Below are 25,250 nucleotides of genomic sequence, written 5' to 3'. Positions count from 1 at the left end.
GAAATGAGAACTTTGTTCTTGTATGGGTTTAACTCAGTTTCTGAGTTATTATTTTCTGGACTGGATCCTTCAAGTCTCAACATGTATGCAAAGGTGACTCACTACTTTGTCTCCTTTGTAATACTGTACTCTCTCCCCGCCAATCTTGAATACTGTCTGACCAGTTTTGACCACAATACATTAACCATCCCTTATTTAAAAATGAATATTTTAAAATATATATATTGCTTGGTGGGTGTTTTTTTTTTTTTTTTTGAGGTTACTCTATGAGCATAGCAAGAAGTTGATTTTGGAAAGCCTCATGTCTGACCTAGTAACAATCAGAATGATACATAAATTGCCATTAGCTTGTGTATTAAATGATGCTGTAATGACCTTATAATTGTCATTGAAGCTGCTACTGAGGGATAATTTTGGTGTCATTCTTTCCCATGTGCTGCCTAATGAATCTGCATAGGGAGACCCATCTGTTCCACTGAAGGTTGGATGTATTACAGCCTTGTTATAGCCTCTCATTTCCTTAATGAACAATCAAGGAGCAAACAAGCTGAGGAGACAAATAAAGGCTGTTGAATATTTTGACTGTGTAGTCAGCTGGGGAAGGAGGATGGCTAACTATGCTCTGGATAGGAGTTTCTGATATGCACTACAGTTGGCCTTTGGTATCTGCTGGGATTTGGTTTGAAGAACCCAACCCCCCCCCCCACCAACCCCTATGGTGAATGTTCAAGTCCTATTATATTTGTTGTTGTGTTTCTTCAAGTCACTTTTGACTTATAGTGACCCTAAGGCAAACATATCATGGGATTTTCTTGGGAATTTTTTTCAAAGGGGGTTTGCCTTTGCCATCCTCTGAGGCTGAGAGCGTGTGGCTTATCTGGGACGACCCATTGGATTTCATGGCTGAGTTGGGATCTAAACCCTTGTCTCCAGAGTTGTAGTCCAGTGCTCAAACTATGTCACGGTCGCTTCCAATTAAATGGTGCAGTAAAATGGTGCCCCTTATATAATTTCTTAGGTTCTTCTCATAAGCTCTGAGACCTGTACCCAAATTTCAGAGGTTTTTACTTTGATTACAGACAGGATGGCCAACATTATATTTCAGAACAACAACCAGGCCATGTGAGATAAAACTGCTTCCTGGGGCTCTCCGTTGTTACGCTGGGTAGCTGTTTGTAACATGCTAGCTGTGCTGCCCTGATGCTGCTGCTGTGGTGAGTTGCTCAATATGAAGCCAGAATGAGGTGCCCAGTGTTGATCACATGTTTGGCTGCCTCATTCTGACATCAGAGCGAGCAACTTGCAGCAGTGGCACCGGCAGTACTAGGTGGCACAGCAGAACATGTTGTAAACACCTGCTGGGCATTACAATGGAGAGCTCTGGATCTTCCAGAAAGATTGGACCAAAAGGTAACTTTTAAAAAACATTTTAAGTGAGATATGTAGCAGGTTTGGTGCAGTTTGCTTCAGAACCAGGGATTGGGCCCTTTGTTGTCTGGACTCCCCATCGAGAGGATAATAGGGAGACAACCCCTCAAACTAAGTTTTCTTAATGGTTCCTAGCTTCCATAATTACAAGCCTTTGAAATATCTGCACTTTCTAGATGGTACTGCAGGTGCATTCGGTTTTCAGATGGTCAGTGTGTGAAAAAACAAGCTTCCACTACTCTCTGAGGGAGCTAGTGGCTACTAGATTAATTTTCCTCCTTGTTCTTCTAATCTGGGTACAATGTGGCTATTTAGTAAAAGTAAAACAAACAAAAACAGCTAAAACAGGCAGTCTCTTGACTGTAACTGATTGTAGGGGGTGGTGCTCATCCCTGTTACTACGCTGAAGAGCCAGTGTTGTCCAAGGACTGCTCTGGTGATCATGTGACCAGCATAACTGCACCAAATGCTGTTATCCTCCCACCGAAGTGGTACCTATTTATCTACTTGCATTTGCATGCTTTTGAACTGCTAGGATGGCAGAAGCTGGGACTAGTGACAAGAGTTCACTCCATCCTTCCAATCACCAGAATTGGCTTTTAGCCACTAAGTCACTGCATCACCACAATGTAGCCAAAATGTTTCCTTGTACCTCAAGGAAAAGTGGGTTTAGAAGGGAGCATTTCCAACAACTCAAATTAATTGCAAAATAGAATTTGTGATTATCATACCTTCCTTCTTAAACTAGATTTTCTTTTTAGTTCACCTCACGAAGCTTCATAAGAGGAATTACAAGATTTTAGAGTAAGGAAGTGATTTGGAGGTAATCTAGACCAACCCTTCTTAGGCCCTGATCTGGGGAAACCAGCAGTTGTTTTTTCAATATGCCAGGAATTTGCATTTTGTTTGTACACATTGGCAGCAATTTTTTGCTGGAGGCCATCACTTTGAGTAGCACTGATCTAAACCAATCCACTGCTCACTTTTGGAATGCTTCCATAAAGAGGACAGAGCTTTGGGCTGTTGTACAAGTTCAATCAGTGTTTCTTGTCACTTAAAAATGTTTCCATTGGCCTGTGGAAGGATCTAGGTAGATATGGATTCATTAAATATATATGTTAAGGCTGCAAGTTTTAATCTATAGATTGAGCAGCTCTTTTTTTAATTGATTCATCAGTGAACTCCAGTTTTAACCAGTGCTGGAATTTTTCAATCTGAAAATCAGAAATGCATTTGAGACTCTTTGATTCTGATGTATTACTGTAAATAGAAAGTAATAAAAAAGATTAATGTTGGTTTTTCCTCCTAATAAGGAACAGAAGCTTTTGTTTATTAAATTCCATTAGGCCACACCCTTTCTTTCAAACAGTTGTCTGCAGGTAATGAGATACCCAGTGCAATCTTAACTATGTCTCCTCAGAAGTAAACTCCATTCAATTCAGTGGAACTTGCTCCTAGGCAGAATGTATAAGATTGCAGCCTCACTCTTTTCAGAGGATTTATGGATAGGATTACACTGCTGCTATTTAAAAGCGGCACCTATTTTATGATTTTAGCAATAAACAAGTTTGTTTTAACAGTTACCAGTAAAGATAGATGATATGAGGAAAAAAATCCTATAATTTATTTGACAACTTTGGTATGCAGTCTCTGTGTGTGTTTTTAAAGTTCTGTTGTTATTGTTGTTGCTGTTGTTTGCATTTTAATTGTACGGCCAGTTTTCCAACATGGAACAGTTTCTGAAAGGCACAAGGAGACGGCAGTATGTAGTCTGTTGTGCACAACTGAGTATAACTTGTTGCTGGTAGAGAAGCAGGAGTCAACAGTGTGATGCTGCAGCTAAAAAGCCAATGCAAACTGTGTCCACTTCTGGGCACCACAATTCAAAAAGGATGTTGACAAGCTGGAGTATGTTGAGAGGAGAATGACCAAAATGGTGAAGGGTCTGGAAATCATGCCTTATGAGAAGAGCCCTGAGGAGCTGGATATGTTTAGCCTAGAGATGAGACAGGTAAGAGGTGATATGATAGCCCTGTTTAAGTATTTGGTGTTATATTGAGGATGGAGCAAGCTTGTTTTCTGCTGCTCCAGAGACTAGGACACGGTGCAGTGGATGCAAACAAGAGGAAAAGAGATTGCACCTCAACATTAGGAAGAACTTCCTGACAGTAAGAGCTGTTCAACAGTGGAACACACTCTCTCAGAACGTGGTGGTGGAATCTACTTCTTTGGGGTTTTTTAAACATAGGCTGGATGGCCATCTGTCAGGGGTGCTCTGATTGTGTATTGGACTGGATGGCCCTTGTGGTCTCTTCCAACTCTGGGATTCTGTGATTCTGTGAATTTAGTAGGTTATACAAAACTGTTTAGTAGGTTATACAAAAGACGGCTGGCTATCAAAGTCGGCAGGAAGAGGTACATTCATGATAAAGAAATATGATTATGATATTAAGAAGTACAGGTAGCCAGGGGCATCACTGGGGGGGGGGGCACACCAGGTGTCACCCTAACTAGGGCAACACCATGACCACCACCTTAGAGACGCAGCTACACAACGAAAATATACACCCACACAAAGAAGCGAGAGAAGCAGAGTTGCAAACTTCTGTGGTGCCAATACTTCCACCTCAGAGCAAAGGTCACCAGTTCCAGGTGACTCTCTCCATACCTGCTGGCAGAGGCAGTATCCTCCAAGCGGGTCACAACTGGGGTGAAGGTGGGAAGCACTGCTCCTGCAGCCATCTCTCCCTGCATCCCCATCAGCCCACTGCTGGCTCAATGGCTCTCCTCCTTTTGACCAGATTGGGTGCAGGAACACTTAGCTCTTCTTGCCATCGCAAGAAAAATAGCTGCTGAGCCTGGGTGGAAAATGTTGTAGCAGGGAAGAAGGGAATCGCTGGTGTCTTGGCTCTGCCTGAGAGGGTAGACTCAGGGTACCAATGATTCATTATTTCCCTGCTGCCTCGTTGGCTGTCCTCATTTTCTACCCACACCAAGGCTCAACAGCTCCTGCCATGGCAGAGTGACATGAAAAGGATGACTGAGAACAAAACCAGAAGAGAAAAGCCAGGGGCAGCAAGAGGGGCAGGGAGTGGGAAAGGAGGTGCAGAGAAGGTGGCCAGCCTGATGCAGTGCTTCTTTTTCCTACATCTCCTCCAGCCTTGTTGTTTCTTCTCCTTATTTTTTGCCCATGCTCAGGATTGGCTGCTCTTACCATGGAAGGGGGACACAAGGGGGACGTCCAACAACGCTAGAAGAAGTTGTGCCAGGAGACACTCTTGTTATTGGAGTGTTAAGGTGCCAGGAGACACTCTTGTTATTGGAGGGGGGCTGATCTTGTTCAACACAATAATAAGGAAAAGGAGACTGCATTTTATTATTTTTTAAAAGAGTGGAAACAAGAAGCAGCAGCTCAAATACAATCTAGCTGATAGAAACCGCAGTATGTCATTTAAACTCACGGGGTGAACTTGGGCAAATTGTACTCTCCTAGCCTGAAGATGGCAATGGCAGACCTCCTCTGACAAAACTTGCAAAGAGACCCATTATAGATTCACCTTGGGGTCACCATAAGCTGGAAATGACTTGAAGAAACACAACAACCTTTTAAGTCACCTGTCAATTTATGAAGACCCTCTAAATTTCATAAAGCCATACTGAGGTCCATGGGGGTGATACTATGAGTTACCACACTAACCCTAGTGATGCTACTGCAGGTAGAAAACAATCCAAGACTTCAGGGACAGAGCATGGGAGCCTGAGAGTCCCACCCGAGGGAACAGTCACTGCTAAGCCTTGTAGGAGGCGTGTGGTCGTAGTGGGGGACTCCTTGCTGAGGGGTACAGAAGCAGTGATTTGTAGGCCTGACAAGATGTCTCGAGAGGTGTGTTGTCTTCCAGGTGCAAAGATCCGTGATGTGACAGAGAGGCTGACAAGACTGGTCAAGCCTACTGACCAATACCCCTTCCTTTTGGTCCACGTGGAAACCAACGATACTGCAAGACACAGCCTGCAGAACATCAAAAGGGATTACAAGGTGCTTGGTAGGAAGCTGAAAGGAATGGATGTACAGGCTGTCATCTCGTCTCTTCTGCCAGTCGAAGGGCACGGTCCAGGAAGGGAGAGGAAAATAGCGGATGTGAACAACTGGCTCTACAGATGGTGCCGCTGAGAAGGATTTGGATTCTTCGATCATGGGCTGCGGTTCCATGAGGAGGGACTTCTTGCAACAGATGGGTTGCATCTCACGCCAGTTGGAAGAAATGTTTTTGCCAACAGTCTCAAGAACTTGATCAGGAGGGCTTTAAACTGAGTTCCATGGGGAAGGGAGACAATATTAAGGAAGGTGAAAGGGCTGGAGAAAATAGTCAAACTGACATAGAGGAAACAAGAAAAAAGTGCAAGGACCCAACAGTTGGAGGCAAAAAAAACCTGCACAAGCAGCAAGTAAATGGGACCCATGGTCTGCGATGTCTCTACACTAATGCACAGAGCATGGGAAATAAGCAAGATGAACTCGAACTCCTAGTACAACAAAGCAAATATGATATAATAGGCATCACCGAAACCTGGTGGGATGAGTCTTATAATTGGAATGTGGAAATAGAGGGGTATAACCTTTTTAAAAGAAATAGGCCAAACAGGAAAGGAGGAGGAATAGCACTATATGTCAGAGATATTTACACCAGTGAAGAGATCCAGGATATCAATCATGGAAGCCAGGTGGAGAGCATCTGGATAAGAATCAAAGGGGAGGGAAACAACAAGGGTGTTACGGTGGGAGTCTACTACAGACCCCCAAGTCAGACGGAAGAATTGGATGATGCCTTTCTAGAACAGATGACGACACAGTCAGAAAGGAGAGATGTAGTAGTGATGGGCGACTTCAACTATCCTGATATTTGCTGGAAGTCAAACTCAGCAAAATCCTCAAGGTCTAGCAAATTCCTCACTTGCCTGGAAGACAGTTTCATTGTCCAAAAGGTGGAAGAGGCAACAAGGGGGTCAGCTATTTTAGATCTGATCCTAACCAACAAGGATGACTTGGTTAATGGGGTGCAAGTGGTGGGATCATTAGGTGGAAGTGACCATGTTCTCCTGGAATTTGTTATACAGTGGAAAGGAGAAGCCAGGCATAGTCAAACACACATTCTAGACTTTAGGAGAGCAAATTTCAGTAAACTTAGAGAAGTATTGAGGGCGATTCCATGGTCAGAAGTACTAAAAGATAAAGGAGTTCAGGACGGATGGGAATTTCTCAAAAGGGAGATACTGAAGGCACAATTTCAAACAGTTCCAGTGAGAAAGAAAAATGGGAGGTGTCTCAAGAAACCAGGATGGATGACCAAGGAACTTTCAACTGAGCTGAGTTTGAAATGGAACATGTACAAGAAATGGAAAATGGGGGAAATCACGAAAAAGGAATTCAAAGAAATAGCAGGCATTTGTAGGAGTAAAGTCAGAAAAGCCAAAGCACAGAATGAACTCAGGCTTGCTAGAAAGGTTAAAGACAACAAAAAGGGCTTTTTTGGATATGTCCGCAGCAAAAGTAAGAAGAAACTACGTGTGAAAGGGATCTAGGAGTCCAAGTAGACCACAAGTTGAACATGAGTCAACAGTGTGATGTGGCAGCTAAAAAGGCCAATGCAATTTTAGGCTGCATCAATAAAAGTATAGTGTCTAGATCAAGAGAAGTAATAGTGCCACTGTATTCTGCTTTGGTCAGGCCCCACCTAGAATATTGTGTCCAGTTCTGGGCGTCACAATTCAGAAAGGACATTGAGAAACTGGAGCGTGTCCAAAGGAGGGCGACAAAAATGGTGAAGGGTCTGGAAACCATGTCCTATGAGGAACGACTTAGGGAGCTGGGGATATTTAGCCTGGAGAAAAGAAGGTTAAGAGGTGATATGATAGCGCTGTTTAAATATTTGAAGGGATGTCATATTGAGGAGGGAACAAGCTTGTTTTCTTCTGCTCCAGAGAACAGAACCCGGAACAATGGATGCAAGCTGCAGGAAAAGAGATTCCAGCTCAACATTAGGAGGAACTTCCTGACAGTAAGGGCTGTTCGACAGTGGAATGCACTCCCTTGGAGGGTGATAGAGTCTCCTCCTTGGAGGTCTTTAAACAGAGGCTGGTTTGATTTGGATTTCCTGCATGGCAGGGGGTTGGAGTGGATGGCCCTAGTGGTCTCTTCCAACTCTACGATTCTATGATTCTATGATTCAAGTATAATAAAAATTTCACTGATATTATTAGAACTAATTAAAAAGCCATAAACTTAATTGAAATGATTCATCAAGTAGGATGTTGACTAAAAGTGGTAGGGAAAATGAGAAAAAATCTGCTTGTCTCTCAGAGATGGATGAAAGCAGATTATTTTCCAATGGAGTAAAGATAAACCTGCAAATTTAGCCAATGGTCCTGTCAAGGATGGTCTTTGCCTGGAAAAGGGGGACTGCCTAGGCCTTACACATCATTGCTCCCAAGAGTTTGATATTCTGAAGACTGCAGATGACAAAAACCTTGCTAAACATAAATGAATACAGGTTAACAATCCATCTCTGATCTTACTGTAGTGGTGAAGAGATCCTACTTCTCTACCAGTTTTTCCTGTGTAATACCGGCCAGCTGAGCTATTTGGGATGGTAAGAGTTCTCCACATAAATTTAGTCAATTAGGTAGCCACTTACTGTCCCCAATTTGCAATGCATTTTGTGGGTAAAATGCCTTATATTCTTCCACAATTAGAATGTGACTGATTGCAGTTAGGTCACAGATGTAGCTAATGTCCTTGTACCTTGTGAAATCACTATACTTCTTCAGCTTACTCAACCAAGTGATGTTAACAATTTGCTTTGACATTTGAGACCTACTATCTTTCCTTTAGACCCCTGGCTGTTGTAGTTACTAAAAAAAGCATTTGGAGCAACATTGAAAGCTTGGGCTTCCAGCACCATTAATGACTCCCTGAGGGGGGATGTGATCTCTGTGACAAGAACATTAAATTAGGAGGGGTGGCTAATACCATAGAGGACAGGATCAGAATTCAAAATGACCTTAACAGATTAGAAAGCTGAGTTAAAACTAAGAAGATGAATTTCAACAAGGAGAAATGTAGGATACTACATATGGGAAGTAAAAATGAAATGCACAGATATAGGATGAGTGACACCTGGCTTGACAACAATACATGTGAAAGGGATCTAGACGTCTTAGTGGACCACAGGCTGAACATGAATTAACAATGTGATGCAGCAGCTAAGAAAGCTAATGCATCAGTAAGAGTATGCTGTCTAGATTGAGGGAAGTAATACTGTCACTCTGTTCTGATTTGGTCAGGCCTCAACTAGAAAACAATGTGAAGTTCTGATCACCACAAACCAAGAAGGATGTGAAGATGTAGCGGGACCAAAGGAAGGCGACTCACATGGTAAAGGTCTGGAAACGGATCAGCTTAGGGATCTGGGTACAAGGAGTAACATGATAGCCATGTTTAAATATTTGATGGGATGTCATAATGAGAATGGAGCAAGTTTGTTTTCTGCTGCTCCAGAGACCAGGACATGAAGGAATGGATTCAAGGTACAGGAAAAAAAGATTCCACCTAAACATTATGAAGAACCTCTGACAATAAGAACTGTTTGACAGTGAAATATGCTCAGAGTGTGGTGGAGTCTCCTTTAAGCATTTTTAAATAGAATCTGGATGGCCATTTGCCTTGGAGGGGAAGCCGCCGCTCAATAAGCACAAACACCCAATTGGAGAGAAAAAGCCACAACTTTATTAACAAAACCATAACACAAACCAAATAGGGTTGGCCAATCAGCATAAGATCTGGATCTGTCATCCACTAACCCCTGGTTGATGGATGAACCCCACATGCCTGGTCTCAGCCAAGCTTCGGGATGACAGAGGGATAGAGATCTTAATGCCCAGCTGGTAACTGCCCATGCGGTTGATCGCATTTTCGCACATGCGATCATTCGCTCATCCGTCTCTTGTCAATGGGGAACACTGTTGCGATGTAACCCCCGCAATAGCTGCACCACCTCAGTCTCAGCACCCCCGTGTCCTGTTTGGACTCCTGATCCAGGGCTACGCAGCCCTGGAAACCATGCCCACAAATCCTAGACCTATGCGACCACCAACAAAGGCTGTCCCTAAACCGGGACACCTTCCGCCAACCCTAAACATAATGAATTAAAACCAGCCCAAAACATTAATGAATTAAACCACAAGCATCCTGCCGTGGGCGGATGTACCCTGCATAAGCCTTACACTTCCATCTGCCTAGCTTTTTTATAGAGTCCACGGGCAGCCCACACCCTGCTGCCTCTGTAGCTGCGCCAATCCTGAACGAATGTCCACCAAATTCCTCTGGCAGCAACCCAAGTCTCTTTAACATCACCCACAGCACAGAGACCAGCTGATATCAGGTGAGTGGAGATCCATCAGCATGGATGAAGTGAGGACCGTCCCTCCAAGGGCGGGCTGCAACATAGTTCTTTAGGGTATGCTCAGGGCACAGGTGGGAGCCATGGAGCCTCTGCAGCATGACTGAAGAGCCTTTGCCAAGTTGGTCGCACTTGGACCTGCAAAGAGCTAGGCAAACAGCATTATTTGCAAAAGAGATGTCCCCCAGCTGGAGAGACCACCCAGAAATGTCACCTCTGGAGGCAGGTACCAGCTCCCCCACCCTGAAGGCCCCCAAAAAAGGCTGTAATGAAGGCAGCAGATAACAAGCCCACCTCTCCCTTGGAGTTGCAAACCTGGGGAAGCTGGGCAATGAGCTTACCCAGGAGTTCAAAACAAATACGTCTTCTCCCGTCTATATTAACCACATGAGTCCTCCTCCACCCTTCCAGAGTTCTTTTGACCAAAAAAGAGGCACACGGGTTGGGGTGGCCCCCAACCCTGGAAAAGAAGGAGATCCCTGCCAAATGAACAGACATGGTGCGGGGAGCAATAGACTGTTCTTTGAGCCACACCATGAACTTCAGTACTATTTCGGACTGGATGGGCCAGTGAGCTTGGATCTTAGCAGCCCTGAAGAAGGTGTGCAGTTTGGCCACAGCTCTGTTGTATGCTCTGAGGGTGGCTGGGGCCATCGATGACAGGACTCCCTGCATCACAGCAGCTTGCCAACCTCCCATAGCTCCACCAGGAAAGGCGTGGGTGAGGAATCTGCTCCTGGTGCCAATTGGTGGAACCTGGCCTTCTGAAAACATGAGCAACATTATTTTCCAAACCAGGGACAAAACGGGCCTTGAACGTGATGTTCTGTTGAAGGCAACGCAGCACAAAATGTCTGACTAGCTGCATGACCCTGTCTGACTTGGAGCTCTGGCAATTAATAATCGTGACAACTGCCTGGTTGTCACACCAGAAACAAACAGACTTACTAGCAAAGGCCTCATCCCACAAGTAAATGGCCACCACAATGAGAAAAAGCTCCAAAAGGTGAGGTCACGGATAATTTCGCTGTGGGCCCACTGGTCAGGCCACCACTGGGAGCACCAGTGGCCTTGGAAGTAAAGACCGAAACCCAGGCTCCCTGCTGCATCGGAGTGGACCTGGAGGCCTTGGTCTAGGTCCCATGGTCGCTGCCAGAGGGAAACCCCATTATATTGGCTGAGAAAACCCTGCCAAATGGCCAGATCTTGCTTAATGCCTCGGGAGAGGCAGATACGATGGTGGGCGGCCCGAACTCCCATTATGATCCTGGCCAGCCTGGAGCAGAAGGCCCTGCCTGGGGAAATAACTCTGCAGGCGAAGTTGAGATGCCCTAGTAAGGACTGGATGTCCTTTAATGAAGCCTTGGTGGCAGAAAGCATGGCCCTGATCATGGCATGGAGTGCTTCCAGCTTGTCCCAGGGGAGGCGTGACACCCCAGCCAAGGAGTCAAGCTCAATGCCCAGGTAAGTGAGAGTTGTGGTGAGGCCTTGGGTCTTACCTGGTGCCAGAGGCACGCCCAGCTCCCTGGCCAGATCTTGGAAAGTGGCCAAAAGCCTGGCGCAGTTATCAGAGCACGCCTTGCCCACAAAAAGAAAATCATCTAAGTAATGCGTAACCAGGGGGAGGTGGCCCTGCGCTTAACCTCCCACTCCAGGAAGGTACTGAAGGTCTCGAAGGCCGAACAGCTGACCAAGCACCCCATGGGTATGGCCTTGTCGAAATACCATTGGCCTTGGACCTTGAAACCTAAGAGGCAAAAATATTTGGGGTGAACTGGTAACAGACGGAAGGCTGATTGAATGTCGCATTTGGCCATGAGGGCTCCACGTCCGCAGGTGCGGACCAACCTAACGGCATGATCGAAGGTGGCATAACGGACAGAACAAAGTTCGGGAGGGATGGCATCGTTGACCAACTCGCCTAGTGGATAAGAAAGGTGGTGAATGAGTCGGAACTCACCTGGGGTCTTTTTTGGGACCATGCCCAACGGGGACACCCTGAGGTTAGGCATGGGGGGAGAGGGGAAAGGGCCAGCCACTCTGCCCGCAGAAAGCTCTTTATTTACTTTGTCCAGGAGGACCTGTGGCATGTCACAGGTGGATTTTAGGTTGCAGGCATCGGATGGCAGCCTTGGCCCCACCGCTGGGATCCTAACGCCCTGAGTGAAACAAGGGCAAGTAAAGATGCAGCGCCCTTGTTAGGGTATCTATTCAGCAATGGGATCAAGGCCTCAGGGCGAATGGGTGAGGGGGCAAGGTCAAAGCAGGATGAGGCAGCCTGGGCCGGCTCACTGGGGACTCCCCACCTTTCCAGCATCGGAGCCAGGGGCTCCCTTCTTTCTGGATGCATCCCGAATGAAAGGGCTGCTGGGAAGCAAAGGTGCGGGCACAGGTAAGCCTGGCATGAGGACCAAAGCAAAGTTCGCAGCAATGCTCGAACTTGCATAGAGGGCGGACACACTTCCCAGTGTTAAACTCCCAGCAAACCAACCTTTTAGGATCCCTCTTTCCCAGCCACCTGGCAGAGGTTCTGGGCTTGGCATGGGGCCCCACCTCCAACAGCCAGATGTCACTTTCTATGAGGTCCCACCAATCAGAACCACTCTGAGAAGCCCTCTGGAGGAATGCAGTGTCGTAGGCAATGGCCGCAGCATCACCCTCAATGGACCATGCCCGGAGGACATTGAGCATGTGGCTGGTGAGATGCCACCCCTTCTCAGGGTATGCCATGGAGACGACCACCATGAAAACCCTGTAGCCTTCAACCCAGTTCATGAAGGTTCAACTGGTGGGACCTTGGGGCCCTTCTTGTCTTTTTTAGTGCATGTCACTGCCTCCACCTCCTCCCCTTTGGGCCTAAGTAAAGTGAACACATCGACAAAACACCCGTTAAGGATCTTTCTCCTAACTTTCTTGTGGAGATGAATGCCCAGAGGGTTTTCACCTCTAGAAAATCTAGGGAGACCGGTGTTAAGGGTTAAAGCCAGCAAACTGAGAAATGCTTTGATGTGTGTGTGTCTGACCATGAGCATCCAGCACCAGAAGGACAAGGCTAATTAGCCACAGCTGATGCTCATAGGCACAAGGTCACTCTGTTTGCCTATGTGCAGCAAAGCCTGGATGATGAAACATGTGTCTGCATGGACAGGAGGACACTTTACAGTGTGGGACAAGAAGTGGCTGAGTTTGTGAGACCGCATGGTCTGGAGTGTATATAAACTCAAGGGCTTCCAGTAATTGCTTGTGGGTTTGAGTAGGAGTTGGTATTCGTTTGATCTGTATAGTAGCATTGGTGATTTATGGTTAGCACTCTGTAAATAAAGATAGCACTTTCGGGAGCCTGGCTTCTCTAGTCGTTTATTCAGCTGGAGCCGCAGCAGCAGCGATTGCTGGAGAGTTCCTGAGATTCCTGCAGTTCCTTCACTTCTGGAAGACATCCAGTGCCTGTCATCTTCACTGAAGACTGTGAACCACGTTTCTGCAAATTTGTCAGCTACTCTGCTATATTCCAGAATTGGTTTATAAGCCCAGCAGTTTTTATGCCAATAGTTATTGGGCTCAGCAGTTTATTGACAACCGAAAACCTGCTGGTCCACCCAAACCCCTTGGGAGTCCCGGGAGGTGGGCACGGCGCTTGATGGCCCAGGATGGCATGCCTGGGACCAGCGCCCCTTCTAGCCAGTAATGGTCCTTGCTCAAGGAGGCCCGTGAGCACTCACCAACCACGACAGAAGAATCACTGGGGGCTGGGACCGGGACCTGTGCAGGCCTCTCAACATTTCAATTGTCCTTGTGTCCCTTGTGCTTGCTAGCTGCAGGAGGGGAAGCAGGAGGGACCGGGATTACCAAACTGGAGGAGGACGAAGTCGAGGATGAACTGGATGACGAACCCGTGGAGTTGGTACTGCTTGATGAGGACTCTCACCAAGTCTGCTTTTTCTTCTTGGTATGGGTCTGGACCTGGATTCTCCCTTCTCGAACCTCTTTAATCAACTCCACAATGGATTGCTGCAAGCCCACAAGGGCCTCGTCCCGTGCAGGTGGTTTAGGTGTCGCTGATGTCTGTGTGCGCTTCCTCTTAGGCTGGGAGGCCTCCTGAGATGCCACATTGGAAGGTCTCTTTTGTCTCTGCTTGGGGGGCAAATCTGACCATGCCTTGCGAGGCTGTCCAGTCTGACCCTTGGCTGTTGTTGTGGGGGCCTCACCATGGTCTTTTTTGGCCCTAGGTGGCATGATGTGCTATAGCCCGCTAATATAATGCAGGCCTTATTGTGTCGTGGTGGCGGCTTGAGGGAGACCCGGAACAGTAAAGCGGAGGCGGGTTGCTGGGAAACCGGGTTGGAAGGGAATAAAGAAGCCAGGAAGCCGCGCCAGGAGGCGCTGTTAATGGAGGGAGGGCCAGTGAGCAGCGTAAACCGTCGCCTTGCGAGGTGCTTAACGGTTTCCCAGCGAAGCCACGACAACGGAGCCCCGGAGGAGAGATTGTGGATGTGATCTTTTATGGTATCATGGAAGGAATCTGTGTTCTAAGTCAACCCAATGGATGCAGACAGCGATGTTGCATTAGATATTATAATCACAAACTTAGTCTGTTTCTTCCGAACAAGATGTCATTTAAACCTGAGGAAGATTGCATTAGAGGGAGCAAATGTGATATACAAGCGTGATGTTGGAAAAGTATTAATGAAACTTAGAAAACCCAGGATTACGGCAACAATTTGGTCCTCAGGGAAAGTAATTTGCACAGGAGCTACAAGTGAAGAAGCTAAATTTGGAGCTAGATAATTAGCCCGTAGTCTACTGAAACTAGGTTTTCAGGTGATTTTTACAGATTTTAAAGTTGTTGACATCTTAGCAGTGTGCAACATACCTTTTGAAATCAGATTGCCCGAATTCACAAAAAACAACAGACCACATGCCAGTTATGAACCAGAGCTTCACCCTGCAGTGTGCTACAGAATAAAATCTCTCAGAGTAACTCTACAGATTTTTTCAACGGGAAGTATCACAGTTACAGGGCCAAATGTAAAGGCTGTTGCTACGGCAGTGGAATAGATCTATCCATTTGTGTTTGAAAGCAGGAAAGAAATTTTATAAATGGCCACTTCATGGTGAGTTGAACTAACACAAGCACCTTTTCTAAGACTGCTGTACATTGGACTAAAAGCAGAACCGAGGGTGGAAGGAGGAGGACAACTGGACCAACACAGCTGAGGGAGGTGCATGTCTTGACCGCAGTGAGAAACTACCATCCCTTTGGAATTTTATTTTGAACAGTGCTGTATTATAAAAACAAAAGTTTACAAGATAATGAAATTGCTGCTTTTTACAGGACATTTCTATTTATTTCTGCAGTAATTTCTGTGTGTAAGCAGAATTGTCATGATATGCACTAACTCTGGAAACACTTCTTTTAGGTTGGGCTTGTGTTTTTATTTGTGAATAGTCTTTTACATTTTTGTATGCTGACCACTGGGCACCAAAGAAGCTGTAGACATTAACCCTTTTCACCTGAAAAACATGCACAAATAAAAAAAATCTGCAAAACCTTTTTTTCATACCTGTTTTGTTGCATTCCTTCTCCTTTTTCTATTATCAATTGTATATTAGCTAAGTTACTAGAGCAACGTTAGTGTAATCCTTTGCCCATCTTTTCTTCCCATTTTAGACTGTGTGCATAAAGTGATCAGTAGCAGGCTAAGCTGAGATGAATGACAGAAAGGTTTGAGTTTCAAGATGCAGAACTTGGTTTACTGCAATATATCTGTAACTAACTGCAGCATTTAGATTACCCTTCCTTCCTTTTGTGCTAAACAAGAATGTATGCTGGATCAAACAGACTTTAGTGAACACTGTACTTGGTGAAGAGAACAAGCATTCAAACAGAAGCACTTGTTCTTTCTAAAATCACTCAGCTATACCCTGTTTGCAGTCAAAGGGGCAGCATCTGTTTGTTTTTTAAAGCTGTGCTGTGAAATTACTTCTAGAGACTCCTCTTAATATTCAAGAAAAGAAGTATTTTTCATTGACAATCTTACTACTTTTAAAGAAATGTCTATGTTTTTGCCAAATATTGCTATAACAGTATTTTTAAAAATGTTAAAAAGCAAAAAGGAGACGTAAAACTTCCACACCTTTGGCTTTGGCATGTAATCTTGGAATATGAGAAGCCAAAAGTGTGAGTTCCTGTACGTCTGCACATGGGACAGATGAGCAAATCATAAGTGAAACAAATGCTACTGTTGTCAATAAATATATAAGAAATGAGATGATGTGTCTTTCCCTTATCTAAGCCTCCAGAGGTGGACAGAATGTGGATATGAATATTGCAGATAATATGCATTCAGCTGCCAGTTTTGCACTTCAATATGAAATAAACTCAGTGGAGTACTGTAAATAAATATAATGCAGGCCAAAAAATTACCCTGCTCTGGAGGGGAGGCCCCCCAATAGGCACCCTATGCAGAGGCAGGGTGTGAGGGCAGGAGGAACCTGTGGCCCAAGCAATGAGGGAGGCTCGCCTGTTTGGCCCTGCCCAAGCAAGGGGGACACAAACCGGGCCGCTCGGGTGCAGCAAGCCTCAGCGGCTGGAACCACAGGAGGGGGAGGGCGCACTGCCGCGCTTGGGTTGGGGCAGTGGTGGCGGCAGTCCTAGAGGTGCTCCTCCGCCGTCCCACTGCACTCTTCCTCCAGGCGTCCTCCTCCCTGGCGAGCCTCGTGGCAGTGGCGCTGGCCTGGGCGCCGCGTGGCCTTAAATAGGCCAGGTGTCCAATGGGAGGCCGGGAAGGAGGGGCAGTCCCAACTCCTGGCCTCCCATCCAATCCCAGGCGGCGCCGTGTTATGACACCACCCAATCAGGGGCACTTCCGGGTCCCGAGGCACGCTGGGACCTGTAGTCCGCAGTGCTGGGCCGGAAGTGCCTCCCCTTCCACCTGCCCGGGCCAATCCTGGCCCTGGCATCCCTGCGCCAGGGATGCTGGGGGCCGCCTGGGCATGGGAAATTCCACGGCTCTTCCCTGTGGCAACTGGGCCGGCCTGGGTTGTCAGGCGGCCCCATTTTTCAGGAGAACTTTATTGTGCATTCCTGTTACTCAGGGGGTTAGACTGGGATGGCCCTTGTGGTCAATTCTGACTCTATGATACTGTGATTCTATAAGCCTGAGGAATGTGTGCCTCACACCCAGGCCTTGCTGGCATCTTTGGTGCTGCTCACTGTATTTGTATTTTTTTCAGTTTTTCTGAGGTTCTACACCCCTAACCACCAGAAATGTGGAGCATTAATTATATTGTTTTCAACTGGGATTATGGATGTCAGTGTAGTTGTTCCTGATTTCTCATTTTTACAGGATGTAACCAGAATATGTTGAGTAATAACAAGACAGTTTGAATTATGATCCAATATAGCCTTGTCTCCTGTCGGTCTGTCTATCACAAACGCTGTGGAGTGAGCCCATGAATTTGAGTTTGAATGAAGACAGTCCCATCCTTCAACAGTCCAAATAAAGGAAGATCAGCCTTGTCAGCTGTCACAAATCTGAGTCTGTAGTTTCATGAGACTGTAATTTTTTTCATCTACATGGCTAGTTTGTTGAAGCAGCCACTGCCTCTCTTCTTCATTCACAATCATTCTCAGTGCCACTTCTTTAAAGATATTATTTACTCCCACCTGGACAGTGCAAAAGGTAACCAAAATTAAAATCATTTTCTAGAATAACAGCAATATATTCAAATAGTTATTTATCATATGAAAAATACCATACCTCTTTAAAATGAATCTTTTTGAACATGCCAATACTGGTTTCATTTTCCAATCCAATTTTAGCCTCAAAGGTGGTAAGTCCAAGATGTGTCATTCCTATAGGACAAAATATTAGAATTAAACTGTCCCTCATGTATATAAATGTCACTTTAATTTGGGGAATGGGCTATACCTCAGTAGAAAAATGTATTTCTGTTCATCCCCTGGCATTTCCAGGTAGGGCTGGAAAGACACCTCCCCAACATTTCAGCAAGCAACTACCAAGCAGTGCTGGCAGTGTTGAGCTATAAAGATCACTAGTTTGACTCAGTATGAGACAATGTCTTATACCTATACTGCTTATGGCAATGGATATTCCACTGTTACCAGTAGAAGCAAAATGGCTGACCTGTGAATAAGGTACCTGTCAAAGAAGGATTGGAGACGGCCAAAGAACAGGTCTAAACAACCCCCAAGATCCTCTTACAGATAGCTATCTTTCTTTCACTTTATGTTTATTACACTCTCTGCAATCTCCATTAAAAATAGTTGCAGTTTCGAGACCACATTCTATTTTTAATCTCCCATCTATCATTTTTGAGCATGCATATTCCTTTGCTTATTCTTTCCTCCACAGATATGCAGCATCTTCAACATGACACTAATTCACTCAACACTAGCGGTTCTTACCATAAGACATCATGATTAGTGTGGCTTCCTTGCCAAAGCCTCTGCCACGGTAGCTGGGCTCTGAAAGAGAGAACAAATACTACCAAGTGCATTTCACTTCTTTGTCCATCTAGATTATGACTCTTTCATATTCAATACAACCTTCTTACTTCTAGATCCTTTTGTAGCTGAGTAGGGAGTACAAGGTTTTCATCTTAACCACATGTGAATATTTCTTTACAGGATAGTCAAACATAGTAGATTTTAATTTAGGGCAGGATAGTCAAAAAGGAATCAGGCAGGACTCCACAAGTGTTGGACTGCAACTCCCAGTATCCATCACCAGTGGTTATGCTGAATAGGGAGGGCAGAACTTGCATTTGAAGGGCTGTATGAGTACCACCCTTGGAACAGATAGAAATAAATAAGAAACAAAAAATAAGGCTTCCTTTCATGCTTACCCAAACCAGTTTGTTAAGAGCTATGTTTCATTTCTGAAAGTTCAGGAGTGGCAAAATATAGCCACAGCTATTGTTAATCTTTCACTAATGTATCAAGAAGAGACATGTAGGCCAAGCTGTTGCTGATTAAGGGCTGATACAGACGGGCTGGAAAATGCCACCCGTTTTTGCTGCATAGTATTGCTGCAGCAACCAAACGATAAAGCACTGCTGCGCAGCAAAAAAGGAGCCGCCTAGAGCGGCTCCTTTTTGTGACTTCGTAAGAGCTGCGTCACAGCTCTTACAAAGCCGCTTCTTGGAAGAGACATGTGGACACTCAGATGCCCTCACATCATCAACATGCCCCCTGTGTGTGCTGCCTGTATGTAGTAGGGCTCGGGACCGTGTGGTTGGTGCACGGTCCCGAGCCCTACTATCGCCGCCAGGACACCACTTCCTGGTCGTGTGTACTGGGCCTAACAGAACTAACTTTCAATAAATTACTACAAATGACTCAATAGTGAAAGACAGATAGATCTGTAATCATAAAACTATTAGGTTACCTGCAATCATAATTTCAATTTCTCCCACTGTTGGATCTTCAGAATCTGTGAGGAACAAATTTACATCTCCAACCATGCACTCCTCCTCTGTGGCTCTCTGCCTAGACCACTTATCTGTATCAAGTACTATGAATGTGCATTCTGGGGAATTGAAAAGAATATTTAAAATGATTTGCAATTCACTGGAAGAGGAAGCAAGGTTCAACAAGAATGGTTACCAACTATCCCTAATGCGTTCTCATTTGGAGGAAGAAAGCAGTGTATAAATCCAATAATAAAAACTTTTCTAAATGTAGTAAAATTTCCCTTGAAATGCAGATGTAGACTTAAATGTCAACTGGATTTCTCTGCTTTAACTGTATGTAAGGAGGGACAAATTGTAGAACAACTGTATGTATTTTGGGGACAGCCAGGCATGGTACAGTGGTTTGGGTATTGGACTAGGACTCTGGAGACCAGGGTTCAATCCCCGCTTGGCCACGGAAACCCACTGGGTGACCTTGGGCAAGTTCCACTCTCTCAGCTTCAGAGGAAGTTGAAGGCAAATCCCTTCTGAACCAATCTTGTTAAGAAAATCCCATGAGAGGTTTGCCTTAGAGTTGTCATAAGTTAGACAGGACTTGAAGGCATACAACAACAACAAAGGAGGATTTTTTAGTGCTGTTCCTTTCATTTATTTACAGCCACTGGGTCAAGCCTCAACAAAGAGGATAGGTTCCAGGACATTAAGAAGGGAGCACGCTGAAACATGTCTGACTGTAAATGTTTATGGCCATACAGGAATTGGGATACTTGAATATTCTGTAGGTAAAGCTCAAAAGAAAATTTCCATTTAGCTTCATATTTATAAAGTTCACATAGCCCAGCTACTGAGCAGTACCATGTGGATGTAAGCAGGAGTTTGAACTGTAACATGGAAGTAATCTGTTTCATATTGTGGTTTCATAAGTGCACATGGCTGTTTTATGTCAGTTGATCTTCAAACAGACTATAAATATATGGGCTCACTACCTCATCCTCAAGCCCTTTCAAATATTTAAAAGCCTCACTGTCTGTGTCTTCCTGCCAACTGCACTGCATCTCATATTCCTGTGCAAGGCTTAGTGGTTCAGATGCAGTCAGACGTTGTAGCTCCTCAGATTTCATCCATTCATGGTATCTGATGAGAGAATTCAGAAACAGAATATAATCCTTGTCAAAACATCACACACACATTGGTACAAAGGTAAAGAAGGTCTCTATCCTGAACCCATTTTAGATGTTTAGGATAACTGGTACAGTAACACTTATGCTTTGGAACCTATACTTATATTTGGCTCCTCCCTCCCTAATTGTCATCTTTCGGCCTCTGAGGGAGAGAGAAGGATGGCCCAGTACCATCAGGGGCTAGCCTGAAGAAAGAGGCTCCTCCCTCCCTAACTGTCATCTTTCGGCCTCTGAGGGAGAGAGAAGGCTGGCCCAGTACCATCAGGGGCTAGCCTGAAGAAGAAGAGCCCTCCCTCCGGTCCATCTGCCTTGGTCCAGGCCTCAGAGGGAGAGAAGAATGCTGGACCTGACCCCCTCCCCCCCTCACCATTCCCTTCTCCTTTTGTGTCGTGTCTTTTAGATTGTAAGCCTGTGGGCAGGGAACTGTTATCCCCTCTATTGTAAACCGCTCGGATTCCCAGTGATTGGGCGGTATATAAATAAAACCTATTATTATTATTATTATTATTATTATTATACTGATAAACAACTAAGCCAGACTCTTCTAGCATGCCTGTCATGTGATCACGACCATAACCTAGAAAGGCACTATGAAGATGGTATGAAATGGCTTAGGCTGGGCTCAGCCATGTTCAGTCCTCATTAATAATAATAATATTATTCCACTGGAACACCATTATTTGCCATCCACTTCTATGAGAAAAAAGTAAAAGCCCACACCTAGGGACAAGGTGGCATGGAGGTTGAAATATGACCTAACCCTGTGCTAAAGAAGGCTGATCTTTACAGAGAAAAGCCTGGTGCCTTTATCTCTAAGGTATGGGCAAAGTGAGGCCCAGAGGCTGAATATAAACCCAGGGCTGTTTTAGAGGTCCCTAAGGTTAATTTAAAAAAAAGAAATCAAAAAAATTTCACCCCCACCCCCCGAAAAAAAAAACCCTTGAATTTTTTTGCCCTCAATCAGGGTTGGGGGCATTTTTGGTATGTTTTTATTCTCTGGATCATTTTAGGGACAGGAGAGGACTTTAAAAATCAAAAACCTGTGGCTAAAAACACCCTTCCTGGATCTAAAATGGCCTTTGGGGGACAATTTTTAAAAGTGTTCTTTTTTTGAAGTGGGATGTTATGATGGGAGTCGACCCTCCAAGGCTTCATAGGGGACTAATGTGCCTCCCCCAGCCTTACCAATCTACTGGTGGCCACTCAACAGGTGTATGGGATGCAGTGCATTGGGGCTACTAACATCTGAATAAATATGCAAATGATTGAGCTGTGTCTTTTATTTCCTATGAGTGTTTTCTCAAGTAAGAAAGCAGGCACTTGACAGTACTTTTACTGGATGATTCTTTAGTATGTGTGGTCTAGACAAAAAGTTAATCATTAACTTTTTCCTCACATGAACGATGATTGTGTGCACAAAATTTAGAATGAACTCAAAAGAATATCTCAATGAATATATGTGAAAATTGTGCATCCTTAAAGCTAACCTCCTACTTTTCTACACATGACCCTTTAAATACTTGTAGATCAAAGAATCGGCAACTAACTTCAGCCTGGACAGCAGAAATGATCTGTTCCATTGATTTTCATTTCAACGGGAATGGACAAACATCTGGTCTTGCTAAAATTTATTTCCCATGATTATTAAAAGAAAGAGCTCTCAAACCAATGTTTTTTCTTTCATAATAGAGACAAGGAAGGTTATCTGGCACATACCTTGGCACATGAGCAGAGGTGTATGGTACTAGGGTCACCCTCTTCCCTTGCAATACAGTATTCTGGTTAATCCTCATAGTCCAAATCCTGAAACAACAGGATATGTTAGTCAAAGATAAAATCTGACCAATATAATTCCCAACAGTATCTGACAATAAAACCACTATAGGCTGTTTGCTAAAAAAATGCTTTTACTTTCCTTTCTGACAGAGTACAGGCATACCTACAATCTTTACTATCTTTTTACAACTGCTTAGTCCCCCTTTTCTTCCTTGTCTTTTATCTAGATGGAAGCTTTTGAGCAGCAGCAGCATTAGGACATTGTTGTAGGAGGGCAGGAAAAACACAGCCCACCTTCTTTGGAGGTCTTTAAACAGAGGCTGGATGACCATCGTTGGGGTGTGTGTGTCTTGATTGTGATTTCCTGCATGGCAGGGGGGTTGGACTGGATGTCCCTTTGGGTCTCTTCCAACTCTATGATTCTATGATCTGCAGTAAACAATGCAAGAAAGCTTGATATGGTGAAGAATGGTATTGGAATGGTAAGGAGTCTCAAAACCTTCTGTTTTGGGACTCCTTACCATCCTCTCTGAAGATGCCAGCCACAGATGCTGGTGAAACGTCAGAAAGAAACTCTGCTGGAACATGGCCACATAGTCTGAAAAACCCATTAAAAACTTGTTTCTTCTGTCTCTTTGGAAACTACACTGATTCACTAGAAGCTACAAAAAAGTAAAAGAGGGTTTTGTTGTTATTTTCAAGTCCACCTTGTTCTTCTCTCGTGAAATAAGCAAATAACCTCATTATGCTACTTCCCTCCATGTTTTTAAATCTCAGTTTAATTTTTTGTTTTGTTTTTCAAACCTTTGGGAATTTTAGTTTGATATTGTTTTATAATTTTTTACATTTTGATGACATGTATTAGTCCATTTGTTTTATATTATATTGTATGTTCTGCATTTTATCTGGATGTGTTTGCAAATATTCTTCCTTCCTTCTCTCTTTGTGAGTGTTTGTGTATAAACATACATCTTAGAATGTATGCCTTTGGCAGGACCCAATTGTTTTTGGTCGTTTTACTGCAAAGTGCCATGCCAATCAACAGTACGGTATAAAGAAACAATAATTACACGCAGTGTGTACCTGCCCCCCTTTAAAGCCAACAGATAAGATGAGCAGATGACCACATTATCGCTCCTTCCCTCCTTCTTTTTAAATCTCAATTTAATTTTTTGTTTTGTTTTTCAAAGCTTTGGGAATTTTAGTCTGATATTGTTTTATAATCAGCTCTTTTTCAGGCTGTTTTCCTGAATAGGTGGTTGGAGGTGTTGAAAGTTTAAGACATAAACAATGAGGTTCAGCCCAGTCCTAGGGATATTGACTCAGGGTGTATCTACATTGTAGCAATAATGCAGTTTGACACAACAATGGATTCAAACTATAGGAAAAGAGGTTTCACCTAAACATTAGGAGGAACTTCCTGACAGTAAGGGCTGTTCAACAGTGGAACACACTTCCTCAGAGTGTAGTGGGGTTTTTAAACAAAGACTGGATGGCCATCTGTCAGGGTGCTAGGAGCTCCTGCACAGCAGAGGGTTGGACTGGATGCCCTTGCAGTCTCTTCCAACTCTATGATTCTATGACAGTACAGTATGAATTATAGTGTCTAGAATCAATCAAGGGAAATAATAGTGCCACTCTATTCTGCTTTGGTCAGGCCTCACCTGGAATACTGTGTCCAGTTTTGGGCAGCACAGTTCAAAAAGGATGTTGACAAGCTGGAGCGTATCCAAAGGAGGACGATCAAAATGGTGGCGGGTATGGAAACCATGCCCTATGAGGAACAACTTAGGGAGCTGGGTATGTTTAGCCTGGAGAAGACACAGTTAAGAAGTGATATGATATCCCTTTTTAAGTATTTGAAGGGGTGTCACATGATGGAGCAAGCTTGTTTTGTGCTGCTCCAGAGAATAGAACAGGGAGGAATGGATGCAAACTACAGGAAAAGAGATTCCACCTCAACATTAGGAGGAATTTCCTGCCAGTAAGAGCTGTCTGACAGTGGAAGACACTCTTTCCTTGGAGAGTGGTGGAGTCTTCTTTCTGGAGGTCTTTAGACAGAGGCTGGATGGCCATCTGTTGGGGATGCTTTGATAGTGTATTCCTGCATGGCAGAATGTGGTTGGACTTGGTGGCCCTTGGGGTCTCTTCCAACTCTATGATTCTATAACTTGAATGAATGAATGCCTTCATTCATTCATTCGATCCTAAAACTTGCTGTAGAACCATCCTGAGAGCCAGGGCGGTGTAGTATTTTGTTGAACTAGGGCTCTGTAGACCAGGGTTCGAATCTCAACTCAGCCATGGAACCCCAGTGTTTGACCTTGGGTGAGTCACACTCTCTCAGCCTCAGGGGATGGCAATGATAACCCCCCTCTGAAGAAACCTGGCAAGAAAACCTCATTGTCAGTATTATCAATATCAAACCTTGTTGCTTCTGGCCAATGGCCATTACAAAAACCAAAGTAATAAAACAATACACATAAAGTTTCCATAAACCCAATATGCAATGCTATTTTGGAGAACTAATAGGAATATCGGTTAGCTCAGTATTAGTGTTTTCTTGATGGTACTTCTATTACAGTATTATTTTATTGACGTAATCCCGCCTTGATCTGTGGGAGAGGCGGGAAATATAAATAAACATTAATAATAATAATAATAATAATATCAAACAACATAAGTGTGAATGCACCCTGAGAGAGAGAAAGGAAACCCCCCCATTACTATCTTGAGGGTGGCCACTGTTCAGGCCCGACCCATTCCTAGGGGAAGGTGGGCAGAGACCACTGAGATCCCCCTCAGAGAGAGAGAGAGAGAGACAACGTCTGAGCAGCCCACCTCCTTCCGCCGCTCTGAGTCCCCAGAGTCTGTGTCAAGAGACGCCACGCCACCAAAGTTCTACTTCTAACAAGGCCCCGCACATGCGCAGTGGCAGCCCAGGCGTGATTCCCAGCCTCTCTCTGTCTCTCTC

The 25,250-nt window shown here is 44.6% G+C and overlaps 1 protein-coding gene and 1 pseudogene across 3 annotated transcripts; one reads left to right on the top strand and one right to left on the bottom strand.

The window, feature by feature from the left end:
• Positions 1-14,373: 14,373 nt before the first annotated feature.
• On the top strand, positions 14,374-15,121 carry LOC149322212 (TATA box-binding protein-like 1 pseudogene; annotated as a pseudogene).
• Positions 15,122-15,169: 48 nt separating this feature from the next.
• On the bottom strand, positions 15,170-25,192 carry NAT9 (N-acetyltransferase 9). Of its 3 annotated transcripts, XM_089536815.1 has the most exons (8): positions 25,118-25,180; positions 22,571-22,705; positions 22,217-22,303; positions 20,344-20,453; positions 19,295-19,435; positions 18,313-18,372; positions 17,645-17,739; positions 15,170-17,550 (listed from the first exon to the last, which is right to left on the bottom strand). In XM_089536815.1, exons 2-8 carry the CDS (start codon positions 22,606-22,608, stop codon positions 17,404-17,406), a joined length of 678 nt encoding a protein of 225 aa, XP_089392941.1. In that variant the 5' UTR covers positions 22,609-22,705; positions 25,118-25,180; the 3' UTR covers positions 15,170-17,403. The 3 variants fall into 3 exon arrangements, with proteins under 3 accessions (XP_089392941.1, XP_089392947.1, XP_089392954.1); XM_089536821.1 differs by lacking the exon at positions 22,571-22,705 and having other exon boundaries at positions 25,118-25,192; XM_089536828.1 differs by lacking the exons at positions 22,571-22,705; positions 25,118-25,180 and adding an exon at positions 22,440-22,516.
• Between the last annotated feature and the right edge of the window lie 58 nt (positions 25,193-25,250).

Source organism: Sceloporus occidentalis, unplaced genomic scaffold, assembly GCF_023333645.1.
Source record: "Sceloporus occidentalis isolate IW3139 unplaced genomic scaffold, rSceOcc1.0.p SCAF_1, whole genome shotgun sequence".
In the NCBI taxonomy this organism is placed as follows: domain Eukaryota; kingdom Metazoa; phylum Chordata; class Lepidosauria; order Squamata; family Phrynosomatidae; genus Sceloporus; species Sceloporus occidentalis.
Note: the sequence above shows the minus strand (reverse complement) of the source record. Positions and strands in the feature narration are given on the sequence as shown.

What these genes read in the sequence shown, in the direction of transcription:
- NAT9 (XM_089536815.1), bottom strand. Translation starts at nt 22,608, where the DNA reads ATGGTCATCCAGCCTCTGTTTAAAGACCTCCAAAGAAG. An exon ending in TTGGCAGGAAGACACAGACA is followed by an intron (nt 19,436 to 20,343) that starts GTGAGGCTTTTA and finishes TCAATTCCCCAG; the next exon opens with AATGCACATTCATAGTACTT. An exon ending in ACTAATCATGATGTCTTATG is followed by an intron (nt 17,740 to 18,312) that starts GTAAGAACCGCT and finishes TTTGTCCTATAG; the next exon opens with GAATGACACATCTTGGACTT.